Here is a 19,083-nt window from a genome sequence, read left to right as displayed (position 1 = left end):
GATCAGCCCCTTCAGCATAATGCTTCTTTATTTCTGCTTCCAGAAAAGGAGCTAACAAACTCTCATTCTCCTCAGAAGGAACCATATCTTGGGGCTCCCCTAAAAATTCTCATCTAGCTTAACAAAGGAATTGTTTTCCTTAGCAAACAACATTTTATAAAAATCTACAGCTATTTGCATCATTCCTTTTTGATCATAAAATAAACCATTCGGACCTTGTAAACATTTATCATTTTTTCTCCTACGTCTATAATTTGCTATAGCCTGAAAGTAAGCTGTTTCTGTCACCCTGTAGTAGGGATCTATATTCTAGATCTCTGTCTAGCTTTAATTTCCTCTATGGCCTAGATATGTGATAACTATTCTTCTATATATATCTCTATATTCTATCATCTCTATTGGTTCCAGACTTCTAGTCTCCATATATAATATCCTCTAAACTTGTCATTAAGAGAGGCTTTATTTCTATTTAGGGTAGCTACCTCATCCCATCCTCTCACCATTCTCCTGAGAGTTCTAACCTTGAACTGTGATGCAACTACAAGGAGTTTGCCAAGCTTTTTGATCTTTATCTTGAAAGGATTCTTAACTATATATATAGACAGGATGGAGGAAGAAATTTGTATATTCAGATAGATTGACAGGATGGGATAAACAAGATAATCAACTGACCTTATATTGTATGGCAAGCACACACACACACACACACACAGACACACACACACATATATATATATATATATATATATATATATATATAGTAGTCTATAGCAGCAGATTGATGTGCTTTTTGGCATAAGAACTGGAAATATCAGAAATAAATAGTCATAGAAACAATATAGCAAAATGGTTTTTATCATGAGTCGAGTATCCATACATCAGTTCAAAGTAATATATTACACATGTTGTGAAAATCAGGATTTTAGTTGTTTATAAACCAACATTGATTGAAAGCTAGCATCGATCGTTGAAAGAACAAGAAAGACATAAGTTTTGGTTTGAAAGGGAAATTAGGATACTAGAATTAATACCTCTGTTTTTTGGATTAATTATAACATTCACTCTGAATCATTTCAATTATGATTGTCGGTTAATATAAACTCTTATACCTTTTTGAATTTGCATGCATGGCATATATATTCAATTTATATGGATATATATGTTTGACATGTGAAATGTTTGACATATCTATATTTTAATAGTAAGCATGGTCCTTGAGCTGCTTCCTTATGATCCGCTGTTTTTCAGGACTTTGATTTTACGTCCACTCCAATCAACCTGAATGATATTAGGGAGAGGATCGCCCTGTTCATTGTGGAACAGATCATTGATGAAAATGGCGAGTTTCATTGTAGTGTGATCTTACAAAAAAAAGGCGATGAAGCTTAGATGGAGATAAATAACACTCATGATGTGTTGGCACTTTGTAGTTGAGCACTTTAAGATCGCGGCCAACAAGTGTGTTGGCCTAGCTATAGTGCGCTGGTCAATTAATTTAATTTGAACTAGCATTTTGTGTGGATCCTCTGTAACGTTACGTGAATACTAAGTGAACATGTTTACGTTGTGTTTTATCTGTGGTCGGTGTTCAGTGCGTTATTATAAGAACTGGGTAATTTCTGCCATGTAGAAACAGCATAGGCTATCATATATATCTGCTTCTGCAGTACAACAAAACCACAGACGCTTGTCCCTCGTATCACAGACGCGTGTTCTTTTATTCACAGACGCGTATTCGTCTTAGTAAAGACACTTGTTTACATGGCGCGTCTGTGAAGAGCGCTATTACAGACGCGCTATGAGCGTCTGTAATAGCACTCTTCACAGACGCGTTACTTGAGACGCGTGCTAACGCGTCTGTGATGCATGAAAACACGCGTCTGTGATTTCCTTTATTTACATAGTGCAAATCCCATCTACGCCGCCGTGAATTAACAAGCCCGTTTAATTATTACTATGAGCTTGTGACTTGTGAGTGCGAGTGAGCCTGAGCCGGTCGATTAACAAGTCCACGCGTCATAATTTAACTGGAGGTCCACATGGTGCCGAGTAAGGACCATCCACACCTAATTTTTTTTCCTAAAAAAAGGATATATACGTGTTTTTAATTTTTATTTTTATTTAATATTTTATGTACATATTTAAAGATTTGATGCGATAAAAATTTTGTTTTTTTTTTAAAAAAAATTGGGAACTTGGCAGAGAATAAGGGCATGCTACGTCATTGTCACGTTGTCACGTCCGTGCCACTTGTATGTCTCTCACAAGTTAAAAATACGCAGAACAAGAAAATATCTTGCCTCCCGGTGAAACATATAATTATGTGAGCCTTATTTTTCCAAGTTGTGAGTTTGTATTAACCTTTTTTATATATAACGTGGTAAGTTTCAATTTGTTTAAAATAAATGATATATATATATATATATAATTTTTAAATTGGTTTTCATATTTCCTCAATGATAATAAGTTGGAGTACGTCATTGCTACCTGCATGTGTCTAATATATATATATATATATATATATTTAATGCTCTGTTTAAAGATTAAAAATCTTGTAAATTTTAGACAAGTCGAAGTACGTCATTGCTACGTCCGTGTCACTGACACAATAGGGTCCAGCATAGCGCTGACGGCCCACTTGTCTGCGACTCGTACTCGGAAACAAGAATGGCAGGCAGGCGGCAGGAAGGAGATAAGGTGGACCCGTGCCTGAACTGACTGACTGACTGACTGAATGAATGAAAAACCTTGGGTTGGGTACCATACCATACAACGTGCCAACCGATTCATTCCGTGCCCACAAGAAGCTCCTCTAGTCTAGTGTAGGAAAACCAGGGGGAGGAGAGGCAGAAAAAACAGAAGGCGGGGGAGCCTCTGGTTTCGTCGTCGTCGTCTCCCTCAGCCCCCCGTTTGCCCCCACCCCTTTCCTTTCTGCAGGCAGGGTGCTTCAACACTCGCACGCCACCCCACTCTCGTCAGCTTCCTATATATATAAGTAGGTCACCTGGCTGTGCCTCCCAGCAACAGCAATCCATCCATCGCTGCAAATCCAAACACACAGACCGTTTGAAAGAGAGATTATTATTGTCGATCGATCGACTCGAATCGAATCGAATCGAAGATCGAGGCTAGGTCTCGAGGCAGATCGATGGAGAGGATTAGCTCGTCCCTGCAGTCGTGGGTGGAGGAACACAAGCTCTCAACCATCGGTGAGTCATCATCACTCACTACTGGTCGTGCTCGTCCACTTCAGAATTATTACTGCTCTGTTTTTTATTTTCTTTTTTTCCCCGATCCCCTCTGAGATCAGATCGTGCAGTCAAATCAAATCTATAGCAGCTTTGATTCATCATTCATTCATTCACAGTCACAGATACATACATGCTGTTGTGCTTGTGCCTTGCAGGAGCCGTGTGGGCGACGGCGGTGGGCGCGTCGGTGGCGTACAGCCGGCGTCGGGCGCCGGCGCGTGCCACGAGCCTGCGCCTCATCCACGCCAGGATGCACGCCCAGGCGCTCACACTCGCCGTCCTCGGCGGAGCCGCGCTCGCGCACCACTACTCCGGCAGCAGCGCCGGGAAGCAGCGGCAGGAGGAGCTGGACTACGGCTTCTACTCCCAGCTGCCGCCGGCCACCGACGCCGACGGCAACGAGAACGAGCGCTGGAGCTGGTAGCTAGCAAGGAGGAGGAGCGACAAGAAAGAGGAACAAACAACAATAAATTAGTAGCAATAATTGGTGGGTGGCCTGGTTAGCAATCATGCGTGACGTGGCTTCGTCCTAATCCTAATCCTAATCCTAATCCCCGCCCGTGGTTTACATTATCCATCCATCCATCCATCCATCCACATCAATGAATGAATGAGTCCATGTCTATCCGGACGGCGCGCGGCATCCATCGGAGTTGCTACCGGCCGGAGCCCGCGCGCCCATGGTTTCCTCTAGTTGGTTTGCTATTGCTACCGGAGACGACGACGATCCATCCAGCGCTCACCAGCTTGTATTTCCATCAGAGACTTCTGTTCAATTTGTTGCCTTCCATTTCTTCTGTGTAACAGTATCACCTAGCTTGTAATACTTGTACCATTCCATCTTATTATTGATTGAATGGTCACGATGTTGACGACAATTATTTATGTTTTGTTTTGTTTTTGATCTCGCAAACAACAACAACAACAAAAAAGCAATATGGTAAATGTGATGCGGCTGTCTCTGACTCTTGTTCTTGTGTGGTGTGTGACTACTGTCTTTTGTTGAGTACCAAATTAGTATCATTAAATCTATCATAGAGTTGTTTAAAATCAAACTTTTCAAACTTTAACTAAATTTCTAAAAAAATACTAAGATTTATAGTACCAAATTAGTATCATTAGTAGAATATAATTTTTATAAGATATTTATTTTATGTTATATATTTATTTTTTCTATAAAACTAATTAAATTAAAAAAATTGACTGACATGAATTCTATAAATTAATTCTTAGAAAAAACAAAGGGAGTAATTAGTTATTGCAAGAGCTTGAGGCGTACTTTTCCACTTCCTTGTATTCTTTTTCTTTTCTTTTTTTAGAATTTTTCCACTCTCCAGTCTCCACACGTACTACGGAATACGAATAAGATTTGGATGAAGGCCCAGGGCCGTGAATGTGGCCCAGTGCTCAAGTACCAGACTCCGTTTCATGTTGGTCCATAAACATAGAAAGAAGCCCATGTAACTGTGGGCCTGCTGTGGGTGGGTCACTACTTCCCTCCACCCTGCTGCTGATTTGATTGGCTAAGTCAAATGATTAATGATGGGCCATGACGTGATTCCACGCCAACGGTTTACCACAAATCAATCATGCACTCGTATTCCATTTAGGCCTTGTTTAGATGTGAAAATTTTTTGGATTTCGTTACTGTAGCACTTTCGTTTGTTTGTGGTAAATATTGTCCAATCATAGACTAACTAGGGTCAAAAGATTCGTCTCGCGATTTATAGACAAATTGTGTAATTAGTTTTTACTATTTTCGTCTATATTTAATACTTTATGCATGTGCCACAAGATTCGATGTGACAGAGAATCTTAATTTTTTTTTGGATTTTGGAATGAACTAAACAAGGCCTTACTACTGCGACAAATACTAATGTTGTGCATATGCGTGCAGCCCTTCTTTTTTGGGAAAAAAAAACATGCATGTACATACAGCCGTAAGGATAGGAGCAACGTACTATACGTATATAGTAGGTCAAAGGGAGCCATCCGCGTTGAGATGCGCCCATGCATGATGCATGATGCATGCAAACAATCATATATCCCTGTCATTCAAGGAAAAAAACAATACTGGCACTAATTAAGTTACACATGTTTGTAGCTAACTATCGAATTAAACATACATGTGCATTTCATGGAACGCTCAAAAAGTCTTGAAATCGGAATCAGTATCGTCGCGCTGGATGTGAGTTGTTATATGTGCTAACTCGTACGAGCACATGTTATAAATTTAGGTCAGATATGGGATACAAATTAAAGAGAGTGAGGCAGTTTGGGATAGATCATCTCCATATATCATCACTGGACACGATTGTGTTGCAACTCGTTGAGCATGGATCATATATAAAATCTAGGTCACATATATCCGGGCCGGGACACAGAGGGCGTAAGGAGCAATTTGGGAAATAATGGCCCTGTTTGCATCCATGGGTTAGAGTTAGATTTAGCTATTTGGGGCTCAAATAGCCTTAAAGTATCCAAACATGACGGTTAGATTAGGGTTATTTGTATCTAACCCAACCCCAAAAACTATCTCCCTAAAGAGATGCTTATTTGGGCTATTTGGAGCTATTTGAGGTGGGGCCCATAGGAAAGCATTGTTTTGCCGCACGAGATCGCCTCCCTTCGCGCGATCGGTTACTCTTCCCCACGCGTGACGTAAACCTGCAGCTGCACCGCCACCTCCCGGGAACCAGCACTGCCGCCATAAGCCCGCCTTGCCGCCGTCTCCAAGCCGCGCTGCTGCCTAGCTTCCATCGATGGACGGAGATGGCTTACTTGCGTGGGGCTCGCAGCCGTCGCTGAGTGGTCCTAAACTCGCGGATCACATCCTTAATTAACTTGCAACCACCAGCGGTAGAGGGGTTCCCAGGGCTTGGGCTCTACGGAGCCGTCCTCCAGGGCGACGGCGACAAGCTCCTTCCTGGCAGCGTGAGAAGCTCTGGCCTCCCTCCCTATTGCCCACCACGAGCTAGAGCCACACAAAATCCGGCTGGGAAGGAGCTAAATGATTGGGAAAGTACATTTATTGTCAATCTAACCTTTGCATCCAAACACCTCTTTGGCTAGAGTTAGTTGAGGGCTAGTCATGAGCTAGAGAATAACTCTAACTTCTAACTTAGTTAAAGTATCCAAAGAGGGCAAATAAGGTGGGAGGAATGGAGGAGATATTGAGAACGGAAAAAGTGGATTGAAAAAAATGTTTTGCTAGCTCTTTAATATTAGGTTGGGAATTAGAGAATAATAATAAAGATAGAGATCATAATGCCATGTAACTTATGCGGCAACGACTATTATGCAGTAACCAACCAACCCAACAAATCCACATCGTCATTATTTGAATTATTAGATGTGCATCAACAGATGTCCTCACTCCAATCGCCTTTACATCTTCATTACTTGCATGATCATTATTACCCCTTTATGTTTTCCCTGCGGGATGGGACACTGATTATTACACTAATTATTAGTAAGCATGCTAGCTTTCTTTTCTTTTCCTTCTTTATTTATTAAAAAAATAAAATAAAAGTCATGCTCAATCTTTTTTCATCCCCTTTCATACTACTTTTGGGAGAAAAACAATCTCATCCCTTTTCTCCCTACTACAGTATATGACACCAGTACGTTGCAGCAGTTCCATTCCATATATTCTTCTGCCATGCATGCGCGGCATGACTTGAAAGAGACCGGGCGAGGGCCCACATGTCGGGTGAGTGGGAGGATAGTGGTTAACACACACACACACACACAGCCTTGTTATGGAAGCGTTAATTAGGCTAGCTAAGTCGTGCCACCCTCCAAGCCTCTCCAACATCCACCTTTCATTTTTCCCTTTTCCCCAACAAAAGTCCAAGTCTCTAACTCTCTTTTGTTTAGGTTGCAAAGTCCCTCTCAAGCAACCTACTGCTGGTCCATGATGATCCTTCTCTTCATTCATTTTATAATCATGCAATCATATACCCAAATCATTTTATCTCAACTTAATTCTGGCGTGCCTGCTACTTGATTATAGGCATCCTGATGAGAGGAAAAGACCGTACTGTCCTTCCAGCAGCTAAGTTTTTATATTCCACAACATTTTCATTTGATAATTTGGATTTCACATTGCCACTTCAACAGTGAAGTAGCTAAAAAGTTACAGAGCCAAAAAAGTGGCTGAAAGTATTCAGTCTTATCTGTGAATACTACTACTCTGCGGTCAACTAAGACTTTGATCATCTGCACTAATTATGTCTTAAAAAATGTCTTTGGTACAACGTACCCTCTACGTTTCTACAGTCCTGTCCATGAACAGCCTGTTTTAGGTACACAGTAGTTGGCTTAGCTTGGCCAACAATGGACAATTGTACCTAAGCTTGCACTAAAAGTGAAATAATCCAGAAAGGCAATGTCTGCTCGTACTTTGTGTGTGTGTGTGTGTGTCCCCAACTGCAATAACATTTTGCATGATGATTAGCTGTTGTACTAGTGATAATCTTTTGTCGATCCATACATAATCATTCCATCTGAACTGAAAAAAAAAGGAGAAGAGATACCCGGAGGAGCGAGGTCAGTTTAGTCAAAGTACTAGTTTGGCATACAAAGGTGTCCACAAACACACCGTCTACATTCAAGCGAGCACATTTATGAAAACCAGGAGAATTTCAATTCCCCTGATTGTCTCAGTCAGCAACCACCGCGTACCAGTTGTAGAAAAAGAAATGGCAGCACACCATCCTGGTTCCTGCACCTGCCATTCGTTTTTATAACCCTGACCCAACGCAAGGCCATGGCGACAAGCTTGCTGTTACCTGTTAGCACCATTGCAGAGCACCACCAGAGCCAGAGGGAGGAAGAAGGAGAGCAAGGCGAGGAGGCGGCGGCAGCGGAATCATGGACTGCTGCATCTGCAGCCCCATGGCAGCCGTGTACAGGCTTCCGAGGAACGCCATCTGTGCTCCCTGCCATGAGGGCGCCAAGGCCATCATCGGATTTCTGAACAAGGATGATGAGCATCAGCATGAAGAAGAGGGCAGCCTGAGCCATGGCTCTGTGCTCAAGTCCAGAGGGTCTGTCAAGCCTAACAGCCCAACCAAGGTACAAATCCTTGCTATTTCTGATTGAACACATGCATGTTTACATCCTTGTTATATATATATATATATATATATGGTTTCATAGCATGTAGTACCGTCTTTGTTTGGTTTCTAGTCAGCTGGATGTCACAATCTCAGGACAACGTTTGCTGCATGCATCCTTCAATAGAAAGGTTCTGTAAAAAGTGAGCCCCCCCGGATGTTAACGGGTCCTTATAAAGCTATTAGTTTGAGGCCTTTCAGCAACCGCCTTTTACGCTTCTGTGTTGTGTTATTTGAACTCCCTAAGGTTTTACTTTGCAGCAAAAAAAAAAATCTCAGAAAATGCAGTGCAGAGTGTATATTTTGCTTGATCCTGGCTCACTGTCAATTTTGGTGCCTTGCTTTTCAGTAGGAGCGTTCAACTGTTTCTCTGACCCCTGCCATTTCACATTTGTATGATTTGTGCTGCTCAAAGTGTCAAACAGAATTGAGTTTGGTTTTTCTGAACCAAGCAAGCAATGAAATGCAGGGGATGAGAGACGCGTGGGAGCAGGTGAAGGAGATGAGAGGCAGGGAGGAGGAGGCCCACCAGAGAGCCGCCTTCCTGGCGATGGCGTGGAAGGAGGGAGTCCACACCGACATCGTCGTGAAACCAGGCACTGGGCCCCCAATTCCGGCCCACAAAGCCATCCTGGTAAGTGGGCCTTCATTCCCTGCATGCGTTCCTTTCAAACGAAGACGAAGCCCAGCCAGCCCATCATCATCAGTTACTTAGCGTCTGATCTGATGCTGATGCAGGCCGCGAGGTCGGAGGTGTTCCGCCACATGCTGGCCGCCGACGAGCGCTGCAAGGCCCCCGCCGGCGACGCCATCTCCCTCCCGGAGCTGACCCACGGCGAGCTCGACCTCTTCCTCGCCTTCCTCTACACCGGCGCGCTGGAGAACAACAAGGACGACGACGGGGATCATCAGCTGCACGCGCTCCTCGTGGCGGCCGACAAGTACGACGTGCCGTTCCTGCGGCGGGCATGCGAGGCGCGGCTGGCGGCCGCCGTGGACGCCTCCAACGTGCTGCGGACGCTGGAGGTCGCCGACCTGAGCTCCAGCGCGGCGCTCAGGGAGCGCGCCATGGACACGCTGGTGCACCACGCCGAGCAGGTGGTGTTCTCGCCCGAGTACGACGACTTCGCCGTCAGGAACGCCGGGCTGTGCGTCGAGATCACCCGGGCGCTGCTGGGCAAGATGAAGACCGCACCGTTGTAGACAGATAGCTAGCTAGGGCCAAGAAATCACACCTCTAAACCTAAGCTACTAGATCGGGATCGGGTTGGACGGACGTAGGTAGTGTGGGTAAAGTTTTCTTTGCCCTCGAGGGCATAGGCCCTCACTCTTCTACCCATTGTATTCGCTTTGAGAAGTGTGCAAACACACATCTCAATGCGAAACTGCTTTGAGATGTGTGTACGTGACCTTGTTTAGGGTAAAAAAACTGCGTCCACCTAGTGTGTATGTGACCTTGTATTATACAGTTCCTTGGGACGACATGCATGGTTTGTGCTATTATAACATGCATGGTTTGTGCTATTATAGGATCAAGAAGAAGAAGACTACCGATCGACATGCTTGGCATATGTGGTCAATATATCAAGTGGCCGGGGACTCTAAATTAATGTACTCATGGGACAGAGTGAACACGAACTTGTCCCAATTGTGACAACAAAAGTGAATGTTAATCTCATTGTGCTTTTTCACTCAGTGATAAACATGGTGGTTTCAGACATGTAAACGATATTGGTGCTGTCATTGTAATTAATCGTCACAGCTAGATAATGTAACAACACTTAGCAATCGACACGATCACAACTAAAGAAATCTTTTCTCAGATGGGCGAAATGTGTTAACCGAGATGGGCAAAGCGTCTACCTCCGCCAAAAGGTCTATATTGATGCAGACCAATGGATCGATTAATCCCATTATCTTTAGGATTATTGCACATGAGCTTCATGGGTCGATGAAACTTTGCGCTTAGAGTTTTTCTAATTTCGAAATTAACTAATTTCATGAAATAAAAATAATTCTAGAGAATCTAGAATCACCATTTATATCACGAAATTAATCCGAAGCTTAGAAAATCCCTAGAAAAAAAAATCCTAGAAATGGATTAAAGGATGAGGAACTCAAACAAAGCATTTGGAGCTCATGAAAAGATTTTTTTGGAACTTCGAATAAAAAAGATTAAGGTCAAGGGGAGTAAGAATTAAATTCTAGAAAAAACTAGAAAATTCTTAGATATAGAATATTTATCTTCTAAATGTATTTTAAAACATTTTGCACCTAGATGGAATCGGCATGAATGCAACAAATCACTTACATGAACCCATATTTTCACTCTTTTAAATTGATAACAAAATAAATAAATCTTGCAAGTTTTATAAAAATAATCATAACATATAGTTTATTTTGATTTAGTGTTTTCTATTCACAGCCCAAGATACACATGGAGACAAAAAAACGTTCACACAATAATGTGACGGGAAGGAAAAGGTATACAATGTTGAGAAATGCCATGCAATCGGAAATCTTAGGGTGCCAATAGGATGCATCTAAATGTTGACATATATATGTTAGTCGTTAAAGAGCCTATTATATATATTGTTGCATTCTATATAAAGCTTCGATACTTCACGTAGGAAGCCTTGATTGTTCTCGTATTGACACAGAAGCGAGCGTTGAAATCTTAAACAATCTGGAGGAGACTCGGAGATGGTGCGTGTAGTTAATATTAATTATATATATGTCCCCTTAACGTTGCAATAGATATAAATACAACATTAAACATATATAACACACATTGTTGCAAGAAATAGCACAACTTATTACCATTTTACAATAACATGCCAAAGATTGGGTGCGTGGCCAAGATCGACCATGCATGCCTTCAAATCAAACAAAATAAAAAGAAGAAATTAAAGCATACAAATAATAGCTAGTAATGTGATGCATGGTCTCACATGGCACACCATGCATGGTCATATATCGTACGTACATGCCCTGCAGACGTACCTAAATTAAATTAAAGGATGTTATCGTCGTCGTCGCTATCTGGCCAAGGAAAGATATAATTAATCTGCATATTCCCAACTTTGGCCACATTCCAGATATCATGGAACTTGTCCACGATGTCGGCGGCTGAAGATGACGACGATGACGTCTTGTTCCAGCAGTCCTTCTCGCAGGCTGGTGGTTTCTCGTTTTTGAACTTGGCTCTGACCTCCTTATAGGTTTGATAGGCGTTCATGTCGTCCTGCCCAGCAGGAAGATTGACCAATACCTCGGCCATTGATTTGATGTTGGTGGCGCAGGCCTTGAGGCAACCGGAAGCAGGCTTGCCTTTTTCTGCGGCAAGCAAGGTGTCAGCAGCTCCCTTGGCCTCCTTTGTCTTATTGGCAGCAAAATGCAAGCACAAGTCGGCGACCTTGCCGGCGTTATTGTAATCGACCTCCTGGATTCCTGGGATGGACTCAATCACCTTGACGCACGACGGAGAATCTGATGCTACTTGGCACCACTTCTGGTACTTTTCTGCTGTAGCTGTAGAATCGGCGGCGACGACCGTTGTGGAGAGGAGCAGCACCAGCAGGAGAGGGAATAAAAGCAGCAGCAGGAAGCTATGATTGGAGGAGGAAGAAGAAGCCATGGTACGGTGGGTGGCTAGCTAGCTACTCGATCGTGTTGTTGGTTAATTATATTGGAGGGAATAATGATGATGAATTCTTTATGAATGAGAGCATATATATATATATATACCTTCCTTCTTCGGACCTTACTTATATATTATTATTAGGTAATTAAGTCAGCACCGTACGTCTATTTTTGCAGGCTTGGCTTAATTAGGATATGCCTTTGTTGGCTCTCCTTGCATTGCATGCATCCATGGAGAACGATCGATCTCATGAATATCTGGACTACCTCACAATTAATGCACTTAAGTGTCTTTTAGTTAGTTCATCTCATCGATCAAGTGCCATTTTGGGGATGCATGCGTGTGTGTGAATGAGAGGTTAATGATCATCGTCTTCTCGATTTGGCCGGATCGGAGTACACCATTCCTGTGGGCGCGGCTGCGACTCCAATGTGCACGCTGGAGCACTCAGAGCGTGGACAAGGTGGTGCTCTCGCCCGAGTATGGCGATTTCGCCGTCAGGAACATCAGCGATCACTCGACACTCTACTAGAAACTAAGATTCTCCTACTGGTGCTAGCCAAACCGACAAGAAAATTATGACTTTTTTTCTGTCGGGTTCTAGGTACACCCACAGAGAAATACCAACACCAGCTGCTAGCTAGCTTGCGCCTACGTAGCAAGTAGCTCTCAAGTGCTGCTGCGTCCGTCGTCGTCTTGCTGCTGTGGGTCAATTATCATCGATCTTCAGTCGCGATCGAGTCAGAAGCTACTAGGACGAGGGAGGAGTACTGTAGTAATAGTAGCTACCTAGCTGCTGGTGCTTCTTCTTCTTCTTCTTTCTGAAAGAATATGGAGTAACTATGGTTGCCTAACTTGGCTCACCATAGGGTCCGTGTTTATATAGAACCAATGTTACAGATATATGTGATTTAGGCTAGGACTCCTGAATTAGAAATTACAAAGATTCTATGTTTAACTATCCTAATATAGGAGTCCTTGCCGCACCAACCAAAGGTTTATCTCGTGTACAATTATATCTCCTAACACCCCCTCTCAATCGAAACTTTCAGCCACTTGTAAGATTGAGATTGTGTACAAAATCTCTTAGCTTAGCTACAGGAAGCGCCTTAGTGAACCCATCTGCTAACTGATCTCTTGTAGATATAAACCGAACCTGCAATTGTTTTCTCAAAACTCGTTCTCTGACAAAGTGAAAATCAATCTCTATATGTTTAGCTCTGGCATGAAAAACTGGATTAGCAGATAAATAAGTTGCACCCAAGTTATCACACCATAAAATTGCAGGTCGACGCAGCTTAATACCAAGCTCAGTTAGCAACTGTTCAAGCCAAATCAACTCTGCTGTTGCATTTGCCATGGCTTTATACTCTGCTTCAGTACTGGACCGAGAAACTGTAGGTTGTTTCCTTGCACTCCATGAAATTAAATTGGGACCGCAAATCCTCCTGTAGAGCGCCTATCATCCACGTCACCTGCCCAGTCCGCATCTGAGAAAGCACTGAGAGAAGGAACCGCTGCCTTATGGATATGCAAACCCATTTTGATCGTATACCTTATATATCTTAGTATCCTTTTCACAGCAGTCCAATGTATAGTAGTTGGAGCATGTAGAAATTGACAAACCCGATTTACAGCATATGATAAATCCGGCCGGGTGATGGTTAGATATTGGAGTGCACCCACAACACTTCTATAACGAGTACCATCTTCTGAACTTAGCGGTGTACCTTCATAGCTTGATAGCTTTTCTGAAGCCGAGAGGGGAGTAGTACATGGCTTGCAATCGGCCATACCAACACGTTTCAATAAATCTTGTGCATATTTTCCTTGGGAGAGAGTAATACCCCCTTGCTCTTCTTTGACTTCAATGCCCAGAAAGTAATGAAGCATCCCAAGATCTTTTAAGGCAAAATCTTCACGAAGGTCAGCAAGGAGAGCTGTTACCGCTTTAGGATCATTGCTTGTAACAATAATGTCATCAACATAAATGAGAATGTAGATCATTATACCACCTCTGTTATAAATAAACAAAGATGTATCTGATTTAGACGCCACAAAGCCAAGAGAAATTAATTTATTGCTTAACCTGGAGTACCAGGCTCTAGGCGCCTGTTTAAGCCCATAAATAGCTTTATCCAGTTTGCACACATAATGAGGAGTCTCGTCACTTTCAAATCCAGGTGGTTGTTTCATATATACTTCCTCTTCCAGAACGCCATGAAGAAACGCATTCTGCACATCTAGTTGTTTTAGACACCATCCCCTTGAAACAGCAATTGAAAGTACCAGCCGCACAGTTGCAATCTTGACAACTGGACTAAAAGTGTCTTCATAGTCAATGCCATATCTCTGCTTAAACCCTTTTGCTACCAAACGAGCTTTATATCTGTCAATACTTCCATCGGCCTTTCGTTTAATTTTATACACCCACTTGCAATCTATTATATTCTGTCCTGATTTACTTGGCACTAGACGCCAAGTTTTATTTTTCTTGAGTGCATCAAATTCTGCTTCCATTGCTTGTTTCCATTTAGAATTAGCTAAAGCTTCTTGAACTGAATTTGGTTCTCCAGTCGTACTAAAAAAACTGTAGCGAATCATACCGTCGTACATACGTTTGGGCTTCACAATCCCACTTTGCAGGCGAGTCTTTGGTCGTTGAGGCTCAGGTGCAGACGGCAGCGCCGAAGGGGCACCAGAGGGCTCGGTCTCATCTGAAACAGGCATTGATTGACTGAATCCGAGAGACATAGAGGATCTGGGCTGATCCTCCGGAACTGGAACAACTGCCTGATCATCTGTCGGTAAGGTCATCGAGCGGGAGTTTTCATGAGTGCCAGGCACGGATTCTTCTGTTGCCTCTATTGCCGGTGATCCCGAGCCCCCCCCCCTACGCAGGTGAACCGGACATGGAAACCATGCCCGGATCTGCATGAATTTGATGTGCTGTACCAGGAAGACCCGAAGGAGCTGGAAAACAAAACTGCGGAAGACATTCTGAAGATGAAGCACTAGAATTTTCCTGTGGCACAGTAGAAGCATCAGGCACATTAGTAGCATTAGTACTGTTGAAGTCATAGCAATTGTCATCCCCTGGATTGCGAAGAGACGGAGGGAGCAAAATAATTTCTTTTTGAAGAAGAGCACCAGCATTTGAGTGAAGGGCAGCAAAGGGAAAAACAGCTTCATCAAAGACTACATCACGTGATATGTAGATGCGGCCAGTGGATATATCAAGGCACTTAAAACCTTTGTGCATGGAACTATAGCCGAGGAAAGCACATTGCGTAGAGCGAAAAGATAATTTGCGCGAATTGTATGGTCTAAGATTAGGCCAACAGGCACAACCAAACACGCGCAAGTTGGAATAGTCAGGCGTCTCACCAAGAAGTCGAATAATAGGGACCTCAAAATTAACGACCTTGCTCGGGAGAAGATTAATAAGGTATGTAGCAGTGAGGAAAGCTTGATCCCAAAATTTCAAGGGCATAGATGCATTTGCAAGGAGAGCAAGGCCAACCTCTACTATGTGACGATGCTTGCGCTCAGCAGCGCCGTTTTGTTGATGAGCATGAGGACAAGAGACGCGGTGGCTAATACCAATTTTCTTGAAGGAGTTGAGTTTTTCATATTCTCCACCCCAATCAGATTGAATGCATAGAATTTTTCTAGAAAATTTTCGCTCTACTAGTTGCTGAAAGTCTTGGAAAACCTTAAAAACTTCATATTTGTGTCTAAGAAGATAAATCCAGGTAAATTTGGAGTAGTCATCGATGAAGCTAACATAGTAGTTATGACGTCCAACAGAGGTAGGAGCAGGTCCCCACACATCAGAGTAAATTAACTCAAGAGGAGAACTAGAAATTTTATTAGACACTGGATAGGGAAGCTGACGGCTCTTGGCCCGCTGACACGAATCACAAACTGACTCCACACTTTTATCACTAGCACACGGCAAACTATTTGAACTGATAATCTTCTGAACTATGGGGATAGCAGGATGACCAAGACGACTATGCCAAAGAGATGTAGATGGCATATGGGCAGCAAGAGCTTCTGGATTCGGCCTCTGTCCTTGGGAAGACGTGCCAGATGAAAGAGGATAGAGGCCACCTTGACATCTACCGCGGTACAGAATCTTCTTCGTGTCCTTGTCCTTGATAACAAAAAAATCCGGATGAAATTTAAGATAGGCATTATTATCTTTGGCCAATTTATGAACGGAAGCGAGACTCTTGGTTGCATTTGGAACATGAAGAATATTATTGAGAAAAAGATTGCTGGTAGGGGTATGAACAATTGTATGACCAACATTACTAATTTGCATACCTGTACCGTTAGCAGTATGGACTTGATCACTCCCATTATACCGATCTCGGACTGAGAGTTTTTCCAATTCGCCAGTCACATGATTTGTAGCCCCACTATCAGCATACCAATTTGTGTCAATACCATAAGCTGCAGAAGGCCTGCCACGGTATTGATCATCTTCTTCGTAGCGGAAGTAGCACTGCTTGGCTTCATGATTATCCTTCCTACAAATTTGACACGGCTGTTTCTGGTTGCTTTGCTGATTTTTGCCTTGTTTGCTGAAGTTCTGATTGCTCTGTCCTGGACGCCCTAGATTGGATCTGCCGCCACCACGACGACCTCCAGAGCGCCCACGGTTCCCACGTCCTCGGGATGCCACATTGGCCGAGGACTGGTGTTGTTCTGCTCCTTGATACATCTCCAGCCGAAGGTCATATTCCATCAAAAGGGAATAAAGTTCAGAGAGCGAGAGATCTCCTGAACGACCCATCATAGAGGACACAAACGGATGATAATCAAAATCTAATCCATTAAGCATATGAGCAACAACCTCATCATCATTAATGGTGACGCCGGCTGAAGCAAGTTCGTCTTTGATGTTCTGAATTTTGTTGAAGTATTCCACCGTTGTGAGGTCTCCCTTCTTGACGGTGGCCAATTGCATGCGCAGATTAGTAACTCGCGCTCGTGATTGTGCTGCAAACATAACCCCTAGTGCCTTCCATGCTTGGGCAGAGGTCGTTGCAGTCGTAATTCCGGCTAGGACCTCCTTGGAGACCGAGTTAACCAGATAGCCAAGTAGCTGCTGATCTTTTTCAACCCATGAGTCATGCTCCGGATTGGGAATCTTCTTTTTCTTGCCGTCGACGTCAGCTTCCAGTTCCTGCGGCGGTTCAGGTGTGGTACCTTCCAAGATGCCTAGCGCCTTGGCACCACGAACAGCCGGGAGGAACTGGGTCTTCCATAGAACGAAGTTGTTCCGGGTCAGTTTGTCCGACACCGGGTGTCTGAAGGCTGATCTTGCGTCGTGATGCGAGGAGGACGACGCCATCTTGACTGCAACAGGAAGACCGTCACGATCGGCGGTCGTAGGTCTTCACATCGCGAGGAGGGGCGTCACGATCGCAGAGCGTCGCGGCCCTCTTGTTGCGATAGGATGTCGACGAGATTTATTTGTGGATCTGTTTTAGGAAGAGGAGGCTCTGATTACCATGAAAGAATATGGAGTAACTATGGTTGCCTAACTTGGCTCACCATAGGGTCCGTGTTTATATAGAACCAATATTACAGATATATGTGATTTAGGCTAGGACTCCTGAATTAGAAATTACAAAGATTCTATGTTTAACTATCCTAATATAGGAGTCCTTGCCGCACCAACCAAAGGTTTATCTCGTGTAAAATTATATCTCCTAACACTTTCTCTCCCTCTATCTAGTGCTGGCTGCAGGCACGTACTAGCTAGCTAGCTAGTGATCCGATCCCCCTAGCCGTAGGCTGTAGCTGCAGCAGACAGCAGCATGCCCATCTTGCATGGATGAAGGGACTGATCGGTCGGTCAATCGAGACAATGTGCAGCTGGCTGGCAGAGCTCGCTCTAGCTATTACTCCCAAACCCTAGCTCGGATCCGAATCTTTTCGATTCAGCGCCATGTTGAAGACCAATGCAATGCAACGAGAGACAGCAGAGCTATTGAGGAACACATCATATATATGCATCAAGTAGATAGGATATAGGATCGTAATATGTAGTGTGTATAGTACGTACTATGTATTAGCTAAGTATATTCTTCATCATTGGCCTTGTTCAGTTCACCCTCGAAATCAAAAACTTTTTCAAGATTTTCCGGTACATCGAATATTGCGACACATGCATGAAGCATTATATAGATTAAATCTTTTAAGCCTAGTTAATTTATGATTAGACGCTAATTACCAAATACAAACGAAAGTGATACATGCAATACCTAAATCGTTTTTGATCTAAACAAAGCTAGGCCTCTCCCTCAGTCCCGGCCGGGCAAACGTATGCATGGTCCTGCTGTACTGTGCTGGCTGGCTGGCTAGTGATGATCAATCGATCATGCGTTTATACAGTATATGCGGGCATATCGATTGATCGATCGATCGATATTCCTCCTCCTCCCTCTAGCTCTAGCTGCAGCAGGGAGATGGAGAAAAAGAGGAAGGCTGATCGATCGGGATGCCGCTTGCATACAGAGCATGGTCCCGGCCGGCCAGCAGCGATCGAGCTCTGCTAGAACTACTAGATCTCTCGATCGGCTACTAGCTAAGCTCCCTTAGCTTCCTTCTCTCTTGATCTAGTCTTGTACGTCGGTCTAGCTATGGATGCATGCATGGAGAGACGACTGAGATCGACGACCCATCAATCCATCGAGACGGCCGCCTGCTAGCTAGCTTTTTACATTATTACGTACATCATCATTATTATTATTCCTTGCTGCGCGCGCGCACCTCCCATGCATGCATGCTGACGACATGCAGTAGGAATATGTGTTTTGGATCCCTCTCTCGATCGGCCGATTGGTGTGGCGTGCACGTGTGTGTGTGTATATATATATATATATATATATATATATATATATATAGTGTAAGAGACAATAATGCATGCATACCGGGAGTAATTACTCTCATCTTTCAATAAACTACATTATGTATGTATTCATACTTATTTATCGGTTTGAGAATGTCTACGAAGCTAACGCGCGCATAGGTGGAGGACCCTTTCAGGACC

At 43.5% G+C, this 19,083-nt stretch overlaps 3 protein-coding genes across 3 annotated transcripts; 2 read left to right on the top strand and 1 right to left on the bottom strand.

The window, feature by feature from the left end:
* On the top strand, positions 2,779–4,140 carry LOC8079994. The gene is made up of 2 exons (XM_002450082.2): positions 2,779–3,209; positions 3,407–4,140. Exons 1-2 carry the CDS (start codon positions 3,149–3,151, stop codon positions 3,673–3,675), a joined length of 330 nt encoding a protein of 109 aa, XP_002450127.1. The 5' UTR covers positions 2,779–3,148; the 3' UTR covers positions 3,676–4,140.
* LOC8067600 (BTB/POZ domain-containing protein At1g01640) lies at positions 7,717–10,059 on the top strand. The gene is made up of 3 exons (XM_021461085.1): positions 7,717–8,330; positions 8,841–9,005; positions 9,110–10,059. Exons 1-3 carry the CDS (start codon positions 8,127–8,129, stop codon positions 9,572–9,574), a joined length of 834 nt encoding a protein of 277 aa, XP_021316760.1. The 5' UTR covers positions 7,717–8,126; the 3' UTR covers positions 9,575–10,059.
* LOC110435619 lies at positions 15,765–17,379 on the bottom strand. Its single transcript, XM_021461361.1, has 2 exons — positions 16,347–17,379; positions 15,765–16,173 (listed from the first exon to the last, which is right to left on the bottom strand). The coding sequence occupies exons 1-2, from the start codon at positions 17,377–17,379 to the stop codon at positions 16,139–16,141; spliced, it is 1,068 nt and encodes a 355-aa protein (XP_021317036.1). The 3' UTR covers positions 15,765–16,138.

Source organism: Sorghum bicolor, chromosome 5 (assembly GCF_000003195.3).
Source record: "Sorghum bicolor cultivar BTx623 chromosome 5, Sorghum_bicolor_NCBIv3, whole genome shotgun sequence".
NCBI lineage: Eukaryota > Viridiplantae > Streptophyta > Magnoliopsida > Poales > Poaceae > Sorghum > Sorghum bicolor.
The sequence above is the reverse complement of the archived record's forward strand: the minus strand, read 5'-3'. Positions and strand labels throughout refer to the sequence as shown.